Here is an 18084-nt window from a genome sequence, read left to right on the forward strand (position 1 = left end):
AGAAGAGGAAAATAAATGGGAGGAAGAAAGAGGAAAAAAGTGGGGAACAAGAAAGACTGTGAGAGACAAATAAGAGGCCTGGTAGTACAGTCACAGACTCTGACAGCAATTACATTGGATCAGTTTGCACAGAAGCATTGATAAAAATTTAAAACTATGAAATACTAACATCTTGACCTTAGTGTGTTGGGGATGTTTAGGTACAAATATTAGGTAGGCACTAAGAGGCGCCATGGAGTTCCCTGGTGAGGGAAAACAGGAGGAATAGTTCCCTCCAGTGGTGAAATACAGTAGAACAACTGTAGTTAAATTCAGCATGACTACTGGAAATTAACATAGGGCTCTATATTCGAAGATGGCACAGCTGCAGTCAATGGTAATAAACGAAATATCCTGATTATCGTGCCCTTGCAAACCTTAATGTGTTTGTTTGGGAATTTGTTTTATCTCTCTGCACCATGTTGGGTGTTCTGGTGGAAGAAGGGCACTTTGGCATTTGCACCCGGCGCACCAGACAATTTGGTGGCTGAAAGTAAATTTAACTTTACGCTTGCTGGTACCAGTTGTGGCGCAATTTTGGTGCAGGAAGACAGATTCTGACATCTGCGCACATGTGCAGGGGATGTCATTGTATTTTAGTCATAATGGTGTGCAACAAATGCTCCGAATCTATGCAGAATTCAAATCATTCAACACATTATTTTGATCTTTTTTAGATATTCTATTCTTCTTTTAGATATTTATAAACGGATTTTGAATGCCTTGACCTGCCGGAGGACTCAAGCAAGTCAGCGTCTTCTTTCGCTATGTCAAGAGCTATCAACACACCTCTTTGGCACAGAATTGAACAGGAATGAGAGGGGCTGCTTCAAGTGGCAGCTGTGTTCACACCCACATTGCAAATACACCACGCTACACAAGTTTGAACGGTACAGTTAAAATACCATAACTTAGTCTAACCCGCCCAGTGCCGATTTACACTGCGACTCACGCCAGACTTGCACTTGGCAAGAACATAGAGCCCATTGAGTTAACAGTGATCATGACCACAACATAAATGTGGAAGAGAGTCTCTTGTAGAGGGCAAAATATTAAAAAAACACGCATTACTGTGAGAGACACCTCTGGCTCAATTCCCAGATTATGATTTCACTGTGTAGCGCAGGGAAAAATTTGCCTGAGGGCAGGACATCTGTATGTGTGCCCTTATAAATGGCTATTCCCAAGCATGCAAAGCAGTATTACCTTATTTGACCGCAGAGACACTCGTCCTCCACACCGAGCACAGAATTTTGTTTGGCAATATGAACAGAGGTGGCCACAGCCGTCAGCAAACTTGGTTTTGTGGCATATCCCGCAAGTTGGGGCTTCGCTCTTCTGTTCCTGAGCCTGCTTTGTCTCATCCCCCATCTTCTTGACCTGGTCCTTGTATGACTCAAACTGCTGGTGCAACTTCCTGTGGGCGGATAAGAGGACACATGTTAAAGAGGGCTAATGTTGACTGAGACAGCAAGTTTAAGCGCCATGTCACTGCATCTAATAGTACTGAAATGGATTCATTCCGAAAATGTAACCCAGATGTAGCTTTGCGTTCAGAAATGTGTTTGTTATATGCGTACATGTATCTTTGAGTCCTGCATTCACCTAGCCAACTGATGTGTTAGGGATGATGATTTCTGTCAGAAAATGGACCATGTATAGTGTACAACACGAGATCCAAAGCTTCATCACATAAGGTGGGAAAAAAGCATCCAAGAGCTTTAACATAGAATAGAAATGAGAGTAATGCGACAGTTTGTTATAGTTTTGTTACACCTCACATGCAGTTGGTGGTCCTGTATACATCACATCTGCATAATTGCATTACCACCATTGTCCTTTAGATGGCATCCTACTGATACACAACACGTGATCTTTTGCAGAAGATGCTGAACTCTTGACACGTCCTGAGAGGCTACAGAAAACACATGGGCTCTTCACATGCATTTTGTATGACACATGTCAATTGAGCGTCTCCTTAGAAACTAAACACTGGGCTGACTTCATAATATGGCGATTAGAATTGGTTTCGCCCCACATATCCCCTGCAACATTCATTAGTGCTTGTGAATTATTGAGCAGCACTATCCTTTTACCACATACGGGCCTGCGTTTGAGTGAAACGTGCTTCCTTTACCCTCAGCCTGTGCTTTGGTGCCTAAGTATAGCGGCCATCCACACTACCTGACGAGTAACCCGGGTGCGCATGTGCGTGCACGCTTTTGTTTGTGAGCATGTGGCATCACAGCGTGAGGGTGTGCCAGCAGCATGCCCCTCGTTGCACGGCTGGATTAGGAGTGTCGGAGCCTTTGTGTGATAAACAAACCGAGATTAGTGTGTCGCCTTGTTCAACAGATCTCACTAAATCTCATTTGTTGACAGAGGGTCTGATAACAAGGTGACGAAAACTGTTATGCAAGTTAAATGGCCACTGTCAAAGGGGATGAGTGACTACAAACAACCTTGTTTTTTTACAACTTCATCTGTTATTTTATAGAAATGCTTATACTTCACGACCCAATGGCCAAACCTGGCACTTCACCTACAAATTGTATACAATCACACACTCCAGCAGAAATATCATGCATAGACCTAGCGATAATAATTGTCCGAGAGGTATTATTGAGGGTGTAAATCAGCAATGCATTATACTGAGAGTGGTTTCTCCAATATTGTCACTGATGGTGCAGTAGTTTACTAAGGTTCAGGTAGTGTGGGTTTAGTTCCCACTCTTTTTTTAATTATTTTACATAGATTAGCATAATGTGAATAACCAAAATAACCAGATGAATGTGAGAAGTTATTCAAATTACGAGTTGTTGATTTTTTCCCATTAAACTACCATCATTTGCAAAAAATCTCATTAGATTGGAGTTCCAAATTCCCTATCATAAAACTAGTGGAAATTTACCTGAAACTTATCAGAATGTTCCATCCCTTGAGATTGACTGGTGACATGTTCAGAGTTTATTATTACTTCTACGTTGCCTGTCATCTGAAGTCAACTGAGATATTTTCAAGACAGCTTTCAAATTTTGGTTACCTTACTTAGCTCCATAAGAAAACTAAAATACTCTATGACACACACACTTGTCATTAGATAGCTAATGAATTGCAGTTCTTCACCACTGCACTGCATACAACTACCTCTATAACAAATATTGTTAAATGAATACCTGAATACTATTCTTTTTGTAAAGACTGGCTTTTTGATCTCATCCAATTGTAGAAAAATCCCAAATAAAAAAAAGAGAGAGAGAGGTGGAGTAAAATGGTTGCAGGTCAACTGCGCCTAATGATGAGGGTTTACTTATTCAGTCAAACACGGTCAAATGTAGGTGAGACTGCCTATCAGTGATCATACTGTATGCTGCTCATTGTACCGCCCTATGCTAGCATCATCATCTGAGCTCCCTTACCTCTGGGCTGTGCCCCAGCAGGGACAAGCTGCCAGTAACATGAGTCTCCTGTTTGTACATATGGCACGATATGTCCAAAGCCAGGGTGAACTACACACTGCCATAAAGCTGATGTTTATGCTGCTCCCTTGTGTCTAATTAATAATACCGGTGACATAATTTGATGAAGTAAATCAATTACAATATCCTGTTGTAGCATGTAAGTGAGCTAAACAAAATCACATTTATTGTAATCATGACGAGACATGAGAAATAGGTTGGATTTGCTTAGAATGACCAAATGCGATGTAATAGAGCAGTGGCTCCCAACCACCAGGCCGCGGCCTGTAACCGGCAGGGTACACCCTGGACTGGTTGCCACCTAATCGTAGGGCACACAAAGACAAACAACCAACCACACTCACAATCACACCCAGGGACAATTTAGAGTGCTGAATCCACCATGCATGTTTTTGGAATGTGGGAGGAAAGCGGACTACCTGCAGAACAGGCAAACAAAGGAAGGCCAGAGTCCGGGCTCAAACCCTGCACCTTTGAACTGTGAGGCAGACATGCTAACCAGTCGGCAACTGCGCCAACCAAATAACAGAAAAAAATAAACTTGCAGTACTTCCGGTTTATTATTCAAGGCTGAACAATATTTTATTTTGAAAAGAACGGCTTCTCGCCGTTTCATCGAACTCTCTACCAATGCTAAGCTGTCTCGGTCGCATTACGCTAATATTAAACCCATAGGATAGCAAAATGAGTCAGACCACGGACGAAACCCACTCTGCACAATATGTGGCAAGCACCAGCAGCCCAAAGCACCAAACCCCTCCTCAGAATAAACAAAACATAACATAACATAAATGAACATAAATTAACATAAAATAAATTAACATAACATAACTTTGTTTTATATTTGCTAGGGCTGTTTATTGTGAGATATTAAAATGAGTTTGATGATGAGAAAAAACGTAAAATTTCCATTCATTTGAAATTCAACCTTAAAATTTAACAGTCCAATAAACTTTATGTTCCTGTATGTTTGCCAGTCAAATACTAATGAAAAAACTAAGATTGGAAGTTATGTAATATTAGTAATAAACCCAATCTGTTTTGAATACAGAGTTCCAGACTTATGTATTGATCATTAATAAATCCAATGTGTAGCCTAGAACTGTGCTGTACTGTGTGGCGTTGTATGGTTGTGCCTGCTGGGAGGGAGATGATCAAACTGTGTCTGATCTTCTACTTACGCGTCTGGCTCGGGCTCCTTGTCATTTTGGGACTTTTGCTGTGGCTGAAGAACATTATTTACCAGCTCAGTGATCCCACTAAAGGGAAACCACCTGTTCAAATAAGCAAATAAGCGTGACAGGTACAGCGCAGCTAGTCATCACTTGAGAAAACAATCTATCCTGTGAGGTATTTTAAGAAGCAGGGGTGTGAGTTTCAGGAAGTGAACAATACTTGGGGACATTCACTACAACCAGAGCAGAGAGAGAGGAGGCGGAGACACAGCAGAGAAGCAACTAGTTTCCTAAAACCAGCAATAGATGAATAGAAATCCAAAAACAGAGGGAAAGCTGAAGTGAGAAGGCGCAATAGCCGATGGAAACAAGAGCAGCCTTAAATGCTCAGCTAAGGAAAGGAGACACTATAGGGGTCAAATTTGTCCTACACGGACAGTAGATTTGGTTAAAGTGCAACCACAGTACGGAAAGGTAACATTTGGGAAGAACTCGAGATTCTATTTCAAGGCTACACAAGCCAGTCCAGGTACAGACAACAACGCAAGGTGAGAAAACCAGCCACAGATGCGGGAAAGTTTGTAACTTGGATTTTAACAAGAAAGCTGGAAAGGAAAAGGCATTGCCATTCCTCCTTTTCTGAGACACAGGGGGCAGAGCCACACGAAGCACATAACACCAAATGACAGGAAGAAGTGTCAAAGCCTGAAGCACTCTGGGTAATGTAGTTTACTTACTGTGCAGACTGAGGCTTTGGTCCTTCTTTGATCCTAAAACAAATCAAAAAAGGTGCACAACTCAGTGCATGAAGAACACAAATGGATGAGGAAAACACAAGCAACAAAATATAAAAATCTCTAACGGGTATAAAAAAAATAAATGATGATCCACCCAAAATAATATGGTGATGAGAAGAAGACAATATGACGACGATACGGGCAATTATGAAAATGGAGTGAGGGGGGTGAAAAGGGTAGAAAAAAAATACCTTCACTTGGACTAACTTATCTTGATGTGAGCCATACTCTGAAACCCGAATATCCAGCCCTCATGAATATCCAGCCAAAGTATCCAGTAAGACCACCAACTTAGTGACACAAGCGCAGTGTATGCAATAACACTAATAGCGGACACAAATAAATATACTGAGAACAGAATAAAAGTCTTTATGAGAAGCTAGTTCTTGGAAAAAAAATCAGGGAACTAGCTTGAGTGTCCCTGGACTTTTGTCATAATGCATCAAGCATAAAAGGATTACTGCTTTACTGCTAAGTTAGTTATAAATAGTATCAGCTCATTAAACGCCTCCCATTTGCAAGTTGTACATTTTAGCACTTGTCTGCAGGAACAAATATTTAAGAAAATTGTGACAAAATTATTTGAACTTGCCTGAGGTGATGAGCCCACAGCTTTAGCTTTTGTATAACTCTTGTCAACTTTACCAAATGGGAAATAAAATGTGATTATAAAATGTGGATGTTATGCATATGGAGCTGGTCTAAAACCACTCCGCACACATTAAAGGAATTCAACTGATCAACATTAATAAAGTGGTATTAAAAAAAAAAAAAAAGTTTTTTTACAAGCCAGCATCCAGTAAACAGCATCTAAATCACAAGTCACACCGAGCATCTAATTGTTTTAAAATGAAGAGAATGAGAACACGCAAGAGAAGATATTGTCCTGGTTACCCATCATCCTTGCTGCTCTGTTTCCGGGTGAGCCAGTCCATATTTATCCTCTCGCTGTGTTCTCCCAGTGACCTACAATGTTGTTCTTTATTGATCCCATCAGTCTCGCCTCTGTGGTCGCATTACAAGCCTCATATTTATCTGATTGAGCCCTCTCCCTGCCAGCATGTCGACTGGACAGAAAGTGTGAGGACTGCTTCGAAGGACGAGCCTCAGTGGACCCAGATCCCACGCGTGTCATGTGCTCCTGTACAGGTTCGTGTGGGAGCAGTGTATTATTTGCCATAGTGTGCCAAAGTGTAAAATGTCACAAGTGACGTAGTCGCTATCCTGGCTGCTGAGGACACTACTAGACTATACTGTAATTTTTTTTTGTTTTGTTTTGAGCCAGTTTTGACTATGTCTGGTGCTACACTGCTCTCTAGTGGACACATGACCAGCAAAACTAACAATTCCACAACAAATAGGAAAAGGATTTGTTGAATATCAAAGTAACAGATTATAATGACACAAGAGTCAATACTGTGTTGAAGCAACAACTGGGAGTGGGTGAGGGGAAATAATATGATTCATATGATTCTTTAATACAGAAAAATTGTGATTGGTATTGCAAGCACTCTTTTCAAAACAAAAAATCTTTTGGAAATGTAGACAGCAAACCCATCATTTGAGAAGGTAAAATGTCCATTCTTTATTAATTGCACATTTTTGTTGGACTGCAATTGAGCAGAAAGAGCACTTAAGCATACTTTTCTCTTTAATCGTTCCACCTCTTACCTATAAACCAGCTGCTTCACACAAGCATTGCTGTGACAGCTCCAAGAGTTGTGAATCATCACTTTTATCCACTGCTGAGACAAGGTCGGCAGCATGTCACATGCATCTCTGCAGATCAGACAACTTCTGATTGGCAGTGCAAATAGAAGCTTGCTAGCCCGAGACCTGGCACAAGGGCCATTGTTTTAAATCAGCATTGAAATAAATGAGCAGATTAGCAGAAATTAAAAATTTTTTCTTACATGAGAAGTGTGCTGTAGAATAAGGTGCATCAGTGTTTTGCATTATACACACCCGCTCTGAACATTTTACATACTGACAGCAAGATCTTCCACAAAACACCAAAGCTTGACCTACTCATAAACTGAAGCTTAACTAGCAAACAGAAATGTTAGAAACACTTATCCGAAAAAATACAACTATGCAAATTTCTTTTTTTGTATTGGATCTTATTGTGCAGGTGAGTGTGAAGTTATAATACTGTGCACAAACAACATTTATTTTGACACATTGATGGTCACAACCATCAGCAGAGATTAGTTGCAACTACCGAGATATTACAAAAGCTTCTAAAATCCCTTTTATGTATTATATTAACATTTTAAACTTTATCTCTGCATCTAAAACAGACAGTCTTTGATAAAAGATCTCATGCCTAAGGCAGTGAACCCTGAGGGCCCTCGGCATCCACCACAGATTGAGTGATAATTGGATCATAAGGGAGTCATCTGGCTCAGTGGGTAAATACCAACTACAGACATCATTAACACAAACCCAGCCAGTCAGTTCTGGCAGGCGATGAAGTTATTGATAGTCTGAAATCATTCCGAGGCAAATGACCAACAGGGAAAAGTGTCACTGAAGTATGCTGCAATATGTTGACTTACTGTACATGAGATCAATACACATGACGTATGGGTTAGGGTGTGGGTTAGAGTATAGATGATTTAATGCAGTGATCTCGAAGCATTTGAAAAAAAAAAAAAATCATTTTTACCATTACTTTTAAATTTCCAGTACACACATGCACATTGTCGTGTCAGCATGTGGCACAAGGTTTCAGCAAATCTGAGGAGACCTCAGCATATTTACGTAGACCTCACTAAATTCTACAGTTGTACATTTTGCTTTTTCTTTTTTTGTGGAAAAAATGACCAGGATGCATTTACAAGTTAAATGTATTCATATCAACTATTTTATAAAAAGTAAGAAGTGAGAGCATTAAAAAGGTCTTACCACAATCTTAACTCGGATGTATTTATGGTTTATTGCACCTTTCTTTGACTTCTTAGGTCAATTGTAGCCAATAACCAATTCACTGAATTACACATTCTGTATAAATCCTAGACCATACTATGAAAAAGTCAACAGATACAGACAGTGGCATGATCAAGTGTGAAAATGCTTTACATCAAATCAATTTATATTATTACAAATTAAAGTGTATGTCAAAGGATTCAATGTGTAACATTCAAGTCAAGTCAGCTGACTGTTTCAGCCCAGTGCAAGTCTGGCTTGTCTGAATCTGCACAGGGGATGGCTAAACTGGGTTTTGGTATTTTTTTTACAGACGCCTGCAGTTTAGTGCAGTGTGGACATTTTGCGGCATTGTTGGCATAAACACAGCAGAATTGACCGCAAATTGAAGCAGCTCCTCTCATTCACTTTAAAATGATTGCACGGAAGGTGCAGTCCACATGCCATTGCTGAAGCAGAAACTGACTTGCTGGACTCCATGCAGGAGGTCCAAGCGTTCAATGTACATTTATAAAGAGCTGCAAGCAGACCTCCAGGTGATGAAATGTTGACCAAGGAAGTGGGCACTTGCGGACTGCCTTCTATCCCGATCATTCGGTGTGTGACAGGGCCAGCGAGCTAAATTTTAAATTCCCCAAAAATATGTTCCACTACCTGAACCAATAGTTAAATGTTGTTCCGGCAAACCAAGTCAAATTTCAGCGGCCAAATTGTCAGGTGTGCCAGGCGTATGTCAAAAGAAACATATTCAGAGCGTCGGAACACCCTGCATGGCACAGATCTGGCTCTAAAATTCCCCAATAGGCAAAACGAGCCTTACACCGGCACTAAAATCAAGAAGTGCCTTATTATTGTGCTCAAGCGCAGCTGCCCTGCGGTTTTCCTGACATCCACATACCAAGAAATCAGTCCGAAAACAGCAGCTCACATAATTCAAACTTGCTCATTCGAATACAGGTAGTAGGAAAAAGTCCTACATTTCCTCATTGTAGAATCAGTGCTGTTGACTTCGTCTGGCAAATGGAGCAGGAAAAGTGTGATAGGCTGGCTTTAAAAAACACAGATGGACTTGAATCCATCGGGCACACTCATCGAAATAGGTATTTGAACAGTGCACGAGTCAAACATCCTGACCAAGGACTACCATTCAGAAGGTTGAACAGAAGCTGGCGACTGCAGGTTTTCTGCACAACGGGGAAGTGGTTAATCTGTTGCCATATATAACTAAATTCCATCTGTTTCCTTAGATTACTTGCCAGGATTCAAGAAAGCTCTTTCATGTCTCCTCTCTTAGATTCCCAAATGGAGAGTCGGCTGATCACTCGTCAGCTCACACATTCACAAGTTTATTTCCAAATTAAGACATTGACTAAGAGACTGGTAAAAAAATAAATAAATAAATAACTGGAGCACAACTAGATGATTAATTAATGTCCCAAACAGCTCAGTTGGTTTTAGTCAGCTTTGTAATTGAAAAATTATTTTGTTAGTTTTTTTTTAAAAGCATTTTTGTTTTTTATTTAATTTCACTATTCATTATTTCATTTTATTTCATATTTTTCAATTTGCGTTTTCAGTTATTTATTTATATTTATTCATTATCTAAAATAACCTTGGTATGAGCTAGAATGGAAATTCCAAACCTTACAAAAATTCTGTTCTGGACAAATGGACAAAAATCCCAAAAGGCATGTGAATGTTGGGCAGTCTAATCTGTCTTTATCTTTTTCAACCGGACGGATCAGCACCTTTTTGGGAAAATGACAATATCCTCTCGTAACGTCACACCAATTACCACTCACGGTTGAATCGTGCCTCTGGGAATAAACCAGAGCGCAAGCCTTAAACCTACGCCCCCTGCACCACCGCAAGGGTCATAACCCTTTACATTATAATGCCAGATATCAAAGTGCAATATTCAGACAGAGACTACTGACTCTAGCGCCATGCCCTCCTCTAACCTTCAATGATTTGAGCGTCAAATGACTTCACAAGCACCAGTTCTGTCCAGTCTTGCTATCACCCAATTATTTACGGTCTCATAGCCAGCAAAAGTCTTTGCTTGCCAGTTTAGCCCTGTGAGACAATCCTATAACTGAAGCAACTTGGATTTAAATCGCCTCTAAACAAACTGAGCCAAAAATTCAAAAAAAATATTTTTACTATAGTATGTAATTGGTGACTTCATTCCATTACAAACACTCAATACGAGTTATACATCTCCCTTTACTCATATCAGCAAATCACATGTGACCCATATTAAAAAAAAAAAATACACAAAACATTATATATATACAAAAAGCACCCTAAAGGTCTCCACGAGACTGTTGTTTGGCTGGGTGCAGCAGGTGGACTGTACTGTACACACTTTGGGCTATAATAATAGCACAGGCATGCCTAACAATAGAATTGTAATAGATACCCTGACCTATTGTTGTCACAGCCTTCTCTACTCCTTCTGCCATTTCATTATCACTACGCATCAGGGGTGAATTTAAGATATGAACTTTAGCAGCGTTCAGACCCTGGCTAGTTCAAACAGTTCACGACATGCTCTATGTGCTGTCAAAATACGTTTTTTTATTTTTCTATTTTCTTAATAAAAGTCTGAGCACCCCAAACAAGGGTCCAATGGGGACGTGCGGTCAGGGAATACATTCCTTCCAGTCTCCCCAGCGTGTGAAGACAAAAAAAAAAAAAAAAAAAAAAAAAAAAAAGTCTAATGGTGATTAAAATTATTTGGGTTACGTTTTATTTCTCTGGTCAAAGATCGATTTTCTTTTTCAATCTAATAATATCAACAATTTGCATATTCCTAGTTCAAGGGAAGAGCAGCCATGCAACAACGCACAAATTAATTGATGCAGTCAGTTATTGGTGGGAGCCCTCACACAAGAAACACTTTTGTTTATCAGCAATATTAATGTATTATCACTAGGGCTGTCAAAATTAAAGCGTTAACTCAGGTGATTAATCTAATTTTTTTTAACTCAGTCAAATATTTTAACTCAGTTTGGTTTATTTAAAAAATAATTTGCATACTTTGCAAATATTGCGCCATATAAGCTGCACATCTTTAGCACGCCTCAGAACAAAACACCGCGTTCAAGTTACCACTGGGCCTTGCAAACCAACACTGCTGGAGTGTGGCGCTTGTGGGCAGTTTTGAGAAATGTCTAGAAGAAAAATGCCTGTAAAGATGTCTCCATTTAAATCGTATTCAAGAATCAAAGAACGCTGTTCGAAAAGTCTTTGAATCAAATACTTCATATTTTGGTGATTTTTGCATCAATTCCGAGATATTATTCAAGTAAATATCTGTAACAAGCTTTGCAAAAAATAGTCGTTGAAAATGTGATTAATCGTGCTAAATCGTGGAATTTTTTTCTGATTAATTAGTTAAAAAAATTTATTACTTGACAGCACTAATTATCACACATGTACCGCACATGCTGCCGCTCAACAATCTGCCCAATATATTTAACATTCAACAGTGGAGTCAAGGAAGTACTTTGCCGCTACCGAAAGGTGACAGTGCTGATCTCTATTGGCACACTGTTCTGACATCACATGATTAATCCTCATGTGCACGTCCACGCTGGTAGGATAATAGGAGTGGCAGGCAAAGAATTTACAATGAAGCGCAGTGATAGAATTAGCTTAGCATTAATTAGTCAACATTCCGTCCAAGTGAATTCACATCTTACTTTGATGAAAAGGACATAATGAGACACATGTGCAAGCTTGCCAGGTTGGATATTATAATAACTATCCTAACAGCAGATGGGGAGAACTACAATGTTGAGTCCTTGCGGTCAGACAAAGCTTTGGAAGGTTACAAGTTCTGGTTAATTCAATAGTCTGACAAATAAGTGTATGTGAAACAGACTAGCTAACAGACCAACGGACTTCTGATGGACTGACCAACTGAAGGTTACCAGTTAATTCGGCTTGAAAAAAATGATGACTGTTGAATGTCAGACGGCTACTCAGGCCGTTGATGGATGATGAATGACGAATGACGGACGAGCTAAATTTTGTAAAATGCCCACATCTGATATTGTTCACGGGAGAGTTGGGGACAGACACTGCAAACAAAAATGTGCAAATGAAACTAAGTTGATATTGATAGCATTGAACATCTGTCTCGTGACAGAAAGTCGGCTAAATGTTGCCGGATCAAAGTCGCAAATCAAAGGATTCCTTTGCATTAGCTGTCATACAGCACGGATGGAAAGCATGTGCCAACAAAACAGATGATGCAACAGCGATTGACAGTAGTTTTCCTTATTGGTAAATTGTTGAACGATGTCCAACATGTCAGGGATTTCTCCATCGATTGTATCATTCAGAGGATTTCTGTGGTTCTGAACCACCCCTACCCCCCACTCTGACCTCATTTCACTTCGTAACAACCACGCGTCGCAATTTGTAGCTTTGTGGGACAAATAATATTAAGGGATTAGCAGGAGACCCTCCATCAGACTTTGGTCGAAGGGCATGATCCTGAGAGCACTGCATCGGCTTTCTTTGTCCCTCCAGTCAGATAACGTAGATAAAGTTATTTTTATGGTGTTTCATATATATTAAAAAGTCATTTTAAGCATGCATACAAGCTGACTCTGGATCAGTGGAATGATGCATATTATGCATCAATAAAGCTACCTTCACCCCTAGGCAGGGCGGCAACTAATCCAGACTCTGCAATGTACGTAGGTTCCAGGCTGCCGCCTTTGTGTGAAGTGTTCAAAGACTGGCCATGGCCCATGGCTACATTTGTGATGTCATGTGCATCACTTTTCTTGAACATCCCTTTATGGCAATCAGTTCCATAATCCACCTACTTGCGGCATGTACTTGACAGGCACTGAAAAACATAATGCTACTCAACATGAAATCCTTTGATCTATGAGAAGTGAAAGAATGACGCAGTTTGAAGTCCTGAGAAGTGGCGAGGAAACGATGTGTGTACAGAAAAGAGTACATTGGAAATCGGCCAGTGATAAAAGTTCGAATCCAGAGTTTAAAACAGTTGTATTAAGAGTACTCGGGAATACAATAGTCTCTGTAGTAGAGGATGTAACACTGATACCCCAATGTGTCACCTTGAAATTGAAACCAAGCCCTTACATAATGATTGACCATTTTCTTCAGCAGCATTTTCTTCCTCGCTTACGAGATAAATAAAAAAAATAAAACTAGCATGTCGGTAGCAAATATGTATTGGCAATAAAAACTGAAATGTCGAAAAGACAATCTAGTTGGCCGTTGAGAAGGGAAGTGGGTTTCTCCCTTGACAGCCGTCACGCCAACAAATGGGCCAACTTCAAAATAAAAGCCTATTAAGACTACTTGCAATGGCGTCAACATCATTTGGGCAGCTTTTATTTTGAAGTTAGTCTTTGCATTTACATTATCAGTATGTCAGCAACTTCCCTGACCTCTAAATAACGGCACACACAACAAATAAACTGTCACTGGAAGCAGAAAAAAGGCACACTATCATTTTTTTTTGGGAGGTACCCGAATTACTCCAGGAGTTGTATGAATATGAAAAAGTTCAAGAGAGAACTTGAACAAGAGAGGGTAATGTGGGCTTATGTGAAGTCTGGCAAAAGATTAAAAAATGGAGACATACTAGCTCTCCGTACCGCTGCGTATCAGCCCACTTAAAGCACTGGCCTATTCTACAAAAGGTAACATGTAAGTAAGATCACATGAAAATCCAAATGTCCTTGAAGGAATTTGATTTAATTGAAGTGCTAGATTGAATGCATTATCCATGTCCGTGGAATCGTCACGCTCTTCAACAACTTGAAAGATAAGGACTCATCTACGGATGTGAGTTGGAAACAAAACCTCTAAGGTTTTACGTGTGGCCATGTAGGCCTTCAGAAAATGGATTTGATGTAATGTTAATTATTTTGTGTCCATTTTCTCTGTCTGTTTTGCTGCCTTGTAATTTTGAAGGTCGCCCTAAGACTCTTCAAGACCACTCAACAATCCGAACAGTCATCAGGTGATTAAAGAATGTCCATGATGAAATGTTTGGTGAACCAGCCAGTTGTCAAGGTATCGAAATGAAGGCAATGCTCACGCCCAGAGAGATGCTACTTATCAAATGTGTAATGTCCAGTGTTGCCCCTACCTCCAGGAAGAAAAACTCTGGAAATGAATGCCAGGATGGAACATTTGCATGTGTGGGTAGTTGTACTAAAAACGTATGGGTTTTGACGATCACCTGATTGCATTTAGAATTGAGGACTATTTGTTCATTGTTATTTGAGTTTCTAACCTGATTTTATTGTTATGATTGCCGGTTTTCACATGATATTAATGAACGATAATACATACATTGTTCTCTCCCGGTGTTTTACGGTACATGAGGTGTCTGAAATTGATGTATTAAAATAACATATTTTCAATTTATATTTTGTGATGTGATTGATTTAAGGTCATGGGACATGGGGTATTTTTCCCCACACTGAAGAGTGTTGACATGAACACTCATTAATGTTAATCTGAATAGTGTCTTTATTACTGCACTGACAACACTACATTTTGTCACTATAACACACTATTGGGTGTTGAACATTTAACACTTTGATAAATTGTAACTTTAACACCAAGTAATGTTTCTACATACCAGCTAATTTGCAGTGTAGGGACCCTTTTCCACCAACGATCCCAGGAACATTCCGTTCCTCGTAAAAAAAATCCTGATAATACTATATGTTGCCCTTTATTGAGCAAGACGTTCACACTGATTCAGAGTTTAGAATAAACCCCAATGCCTCGCCATGATGCAATAAAAACAAATTATATTTATTTCATTCATGCTTATCAATATATATATATATATATATATATATATATATATATATATATATATATATATATATATATATATATATATATATATATATATATATATATATATATATATATATATATATATATATATATAAAGGTATAATCAGGCATCTGTGTTTGAGTCACCGGTCTGCACCTGCTTCAAACAGCATGAATGAGCAGAACACAGAGATACACGCACACACGCACAAACCGAGTGAAGAGATTACAGAGCGTTGTGTAAACTATCACTAGTAAATAAACCAGCTCTCTGACACACATAGCCAGACATTTGATTGTGCGCCTGTGTGTGTGTATTTCTACATAATACCATATGCCATAATAGACAGGAAAAAACAATGCAATAGTCTTTTTTATTTCAAAATAAACATACATCATCCATCCATCCATTTTCTGACTCGCTTATCCTCACGACGTTCGTGGTCACATACATAATCAAACACATAAATTGTTATTTTTTACATACCGGAAGTTAAATTCGAAATAAAAGTTAAATACAACATTTTATATGTTGCCCTTCCTTCTGTCGCTCCCTGAGCCCTCCTCCTCCTCTTCCCTCTAGCCTTTGTGCTATGATACAGCATTCGAGGTTGCTCCCCTTTAGCCTTGGGGGCCTATTTTGGGATTGTGACTGGGAACAGCCGAACCCTCCCTGTGTGGTCGTATGGTCAAGATCAAGCCTCTTGTGCACTGTAAACACTATGGTCTCCATTTTCGTGCTCAGATCAAGTCTAAGCTGAGGTGCGGTCTAAATCTGTGGACTAAACCTCGTATTAGTATTTTAGCAAACACGTTAAAGCGGGTACAGAGTGGCAGCTTTACGTCGTGGTGGTGGTGAACACAGACGCCTCTACTTGCCGGTAAACAAAGTGGCTCCTCTCATTGCCTTTTAAATTCCTTGTGAAAGAGTCACTCTGAAAGTCCTTAGCATACCGTAGCACAAGAAGAAACTAATTTGCACTCGTCTTGCGGGAGGTTTAAGGGTGAAGGTACCTACACTTCTAAGGACTTGCTAGCAGAACTCTATGGACGACCTTTTGAGTGGTGACCCTATCAGGCCACTCTGAGCCATGTTGTGGTGGCCCTGCAAAAACTGGCGATGGCTATGCATATTCATGATATACTGTAATAATATACATTGAAATGATTAGCTCATATTTAATGTCTTAAGTGTATACTATATTATTCATGCCTTTAAGAAAATAATACTTCAGTGTATTTTTTTATGTTGTCTTATGTTTATGGGGTTTTTTTCGTATAAAACTGCATATTTAGCATTTGACATTATCTGGGCTTGATGTCATGGTCAAGCCATTTCTCAAGCAAGAGAAAGCTCAAAGTTTGATCAATTAATATACCTAGATAAAACTCTGAATATTGATGAGTAAAAAAGCAAGAATGTGTTGATTTCATCACTTTTATTTATGAAATTTGTACTTTGGGTGGCCCGACACAGACACATAGTGGCCCGATCGCTCATGTCCCGGAGTGAACCACCCGCCCAACACCTCCTTGCACACTGAAATATAATGACATCCACCACACATGTCCACGGAACTCAGAATCTGCTTGTGCCCCGATCAAATTCAAATCGACCACCTGAACCAAAACTTGGACGTGGTTCGAACAGTTCTAAAGTTAAAGCATTCTCCCACCATATAGTCAGATGCATCAGGTACGTGTCAAAGGGTCCACCGTTTGTACGCCAGAATGGCACAAATAAATAAAATTCCAAACAGATGCAATGCACCTTGCGCTGGTACGACAATCAAGATGTGATCGTTTTTAATTCCGAGTGTAGCTGTGCCGTCTACAAAAAAGAAAAGAGCCCCATGATGTCAAAGCCAAGGCTGCTGATCTTAAGTTAGTGTTGTTGGAAGCACAGATTGGCTAATAGCATTCCCGGTTAGCTGGGATGAGCTTTCCTAATAAATTCTGACGGGCAGGTGTAAAACATGCATTTTCGCCATCATTCCTTCATTCACTTTATGTACCCTAATATGGTCCCATTATACATAGAAATAGAGTGCAAACTATCAAAATTTCCATTACGTAACATACGGTTGAAATGGCAAGGCAAAATAATAAAGCCTTAAAAACTGTCACTTTAGCTTACTTTAATTTCAGACAAAAAAGAAAATATACAATGTAAAAATAGGTATTTAATATTCATTTCAACGTGAATGTGGTAAACTGGCGCGAATTCCACATATTTTTTGTCAAAATAATAAAATAATGTTAATTTAACACATTTTAATTAAGTGCAACCTAAGTATATGTTCAAATTAAGGATTTCCAAAGAATGTATTTTCTTTTTTAGCGTAAAAAGCCCATTGTCGGGATTCTGATCAATTCTAACTGGTAAGATCTCACTGTATATTGAGGTTAGAACACAAGCATTCAGAGATAAGCATTTTTTGTATTTTTTCTGACCCTAAAGAAAATAAAAAGAATCCCCTAAACAGGATTATATCAGAAAATCACAGAAAATGTTTGTTGTGTTGAAATTAGATTTCGAGTTTTTAGTTGTTGGGGCAAAAAAAATAAATATTTAATTAATTTCTCATGTTGGTTTTGCGAGCAGACAACTCCAATTTTCAGGAGTGGTCAGCTTCCTCGAGGTTCACCTCTTTGAAGACAACTAAAGTACCTACTATGAGCATCTCCTAATCGTTGCAACAGTCCTCTGATCAATCAAGTAATATCAATTCAGTAATACGTAAATTTAGTTTTAACAAGGCCAACTCATTCCCCAAAACTGGTCAGCTGTTTTGTGGACTGAGCGTGTTGATG

General features: G+C 39.3%; 1 protein-coding gene across 28 annotated transcripts in view; it reads right to left on the reverse strand.

The window, feature by feature from the left end:
- Positions 1–18084, reverse strand: part of rims2a (regulating synaptic membrane exocytosis 2a) — a 122293-nt gene that overhangs the window by 93846 nt on the left and 10363 nt on the right. For 23 of the 28 annotated variants that reach the window (XM_088307882.1, XM_088307857.1, XM_088307854.1 and 20 more), the window contains exons 3-5: positions 5431–5463; positions 4700–4792; positions 1246–1456 (exon numbers count right to left, since the gene is read on the reverse strand). In XM_088307882.1, coding sequence (XP_088164008.1) covers positions 1246–1456; positions 4700–4792; positions 5431–5463 — 337 coding nt within the window. The remainder of the gene's footprint in view (positions 1–1245; positions 1457–4699; positions 4793–5430; positions 5464–18084) is intronic. The other 5 variants (XM_088307880.1, XM_088307865.1, XM_088307862.1 and 2 more) reach the window with 1 other exon arrangement.

This window comes from Idiotropiscis lumnitzeri, chromosome 10, assembly GCF_059441095.1.
Source record: "Idiotropiscis lumnitzeri isolate Australia: NSW breed Sydney's pygmy pipehorse chromosome 10, RoL_Ilum_1.0, whole genome shotgun sequence".
NCBI lineage: Eukaryota > Metazoa > Chordata > Actinopteri > Syngnathiformes > Syngnathidae > Idiotropiscis > Idiotropiscis lumnitzeri.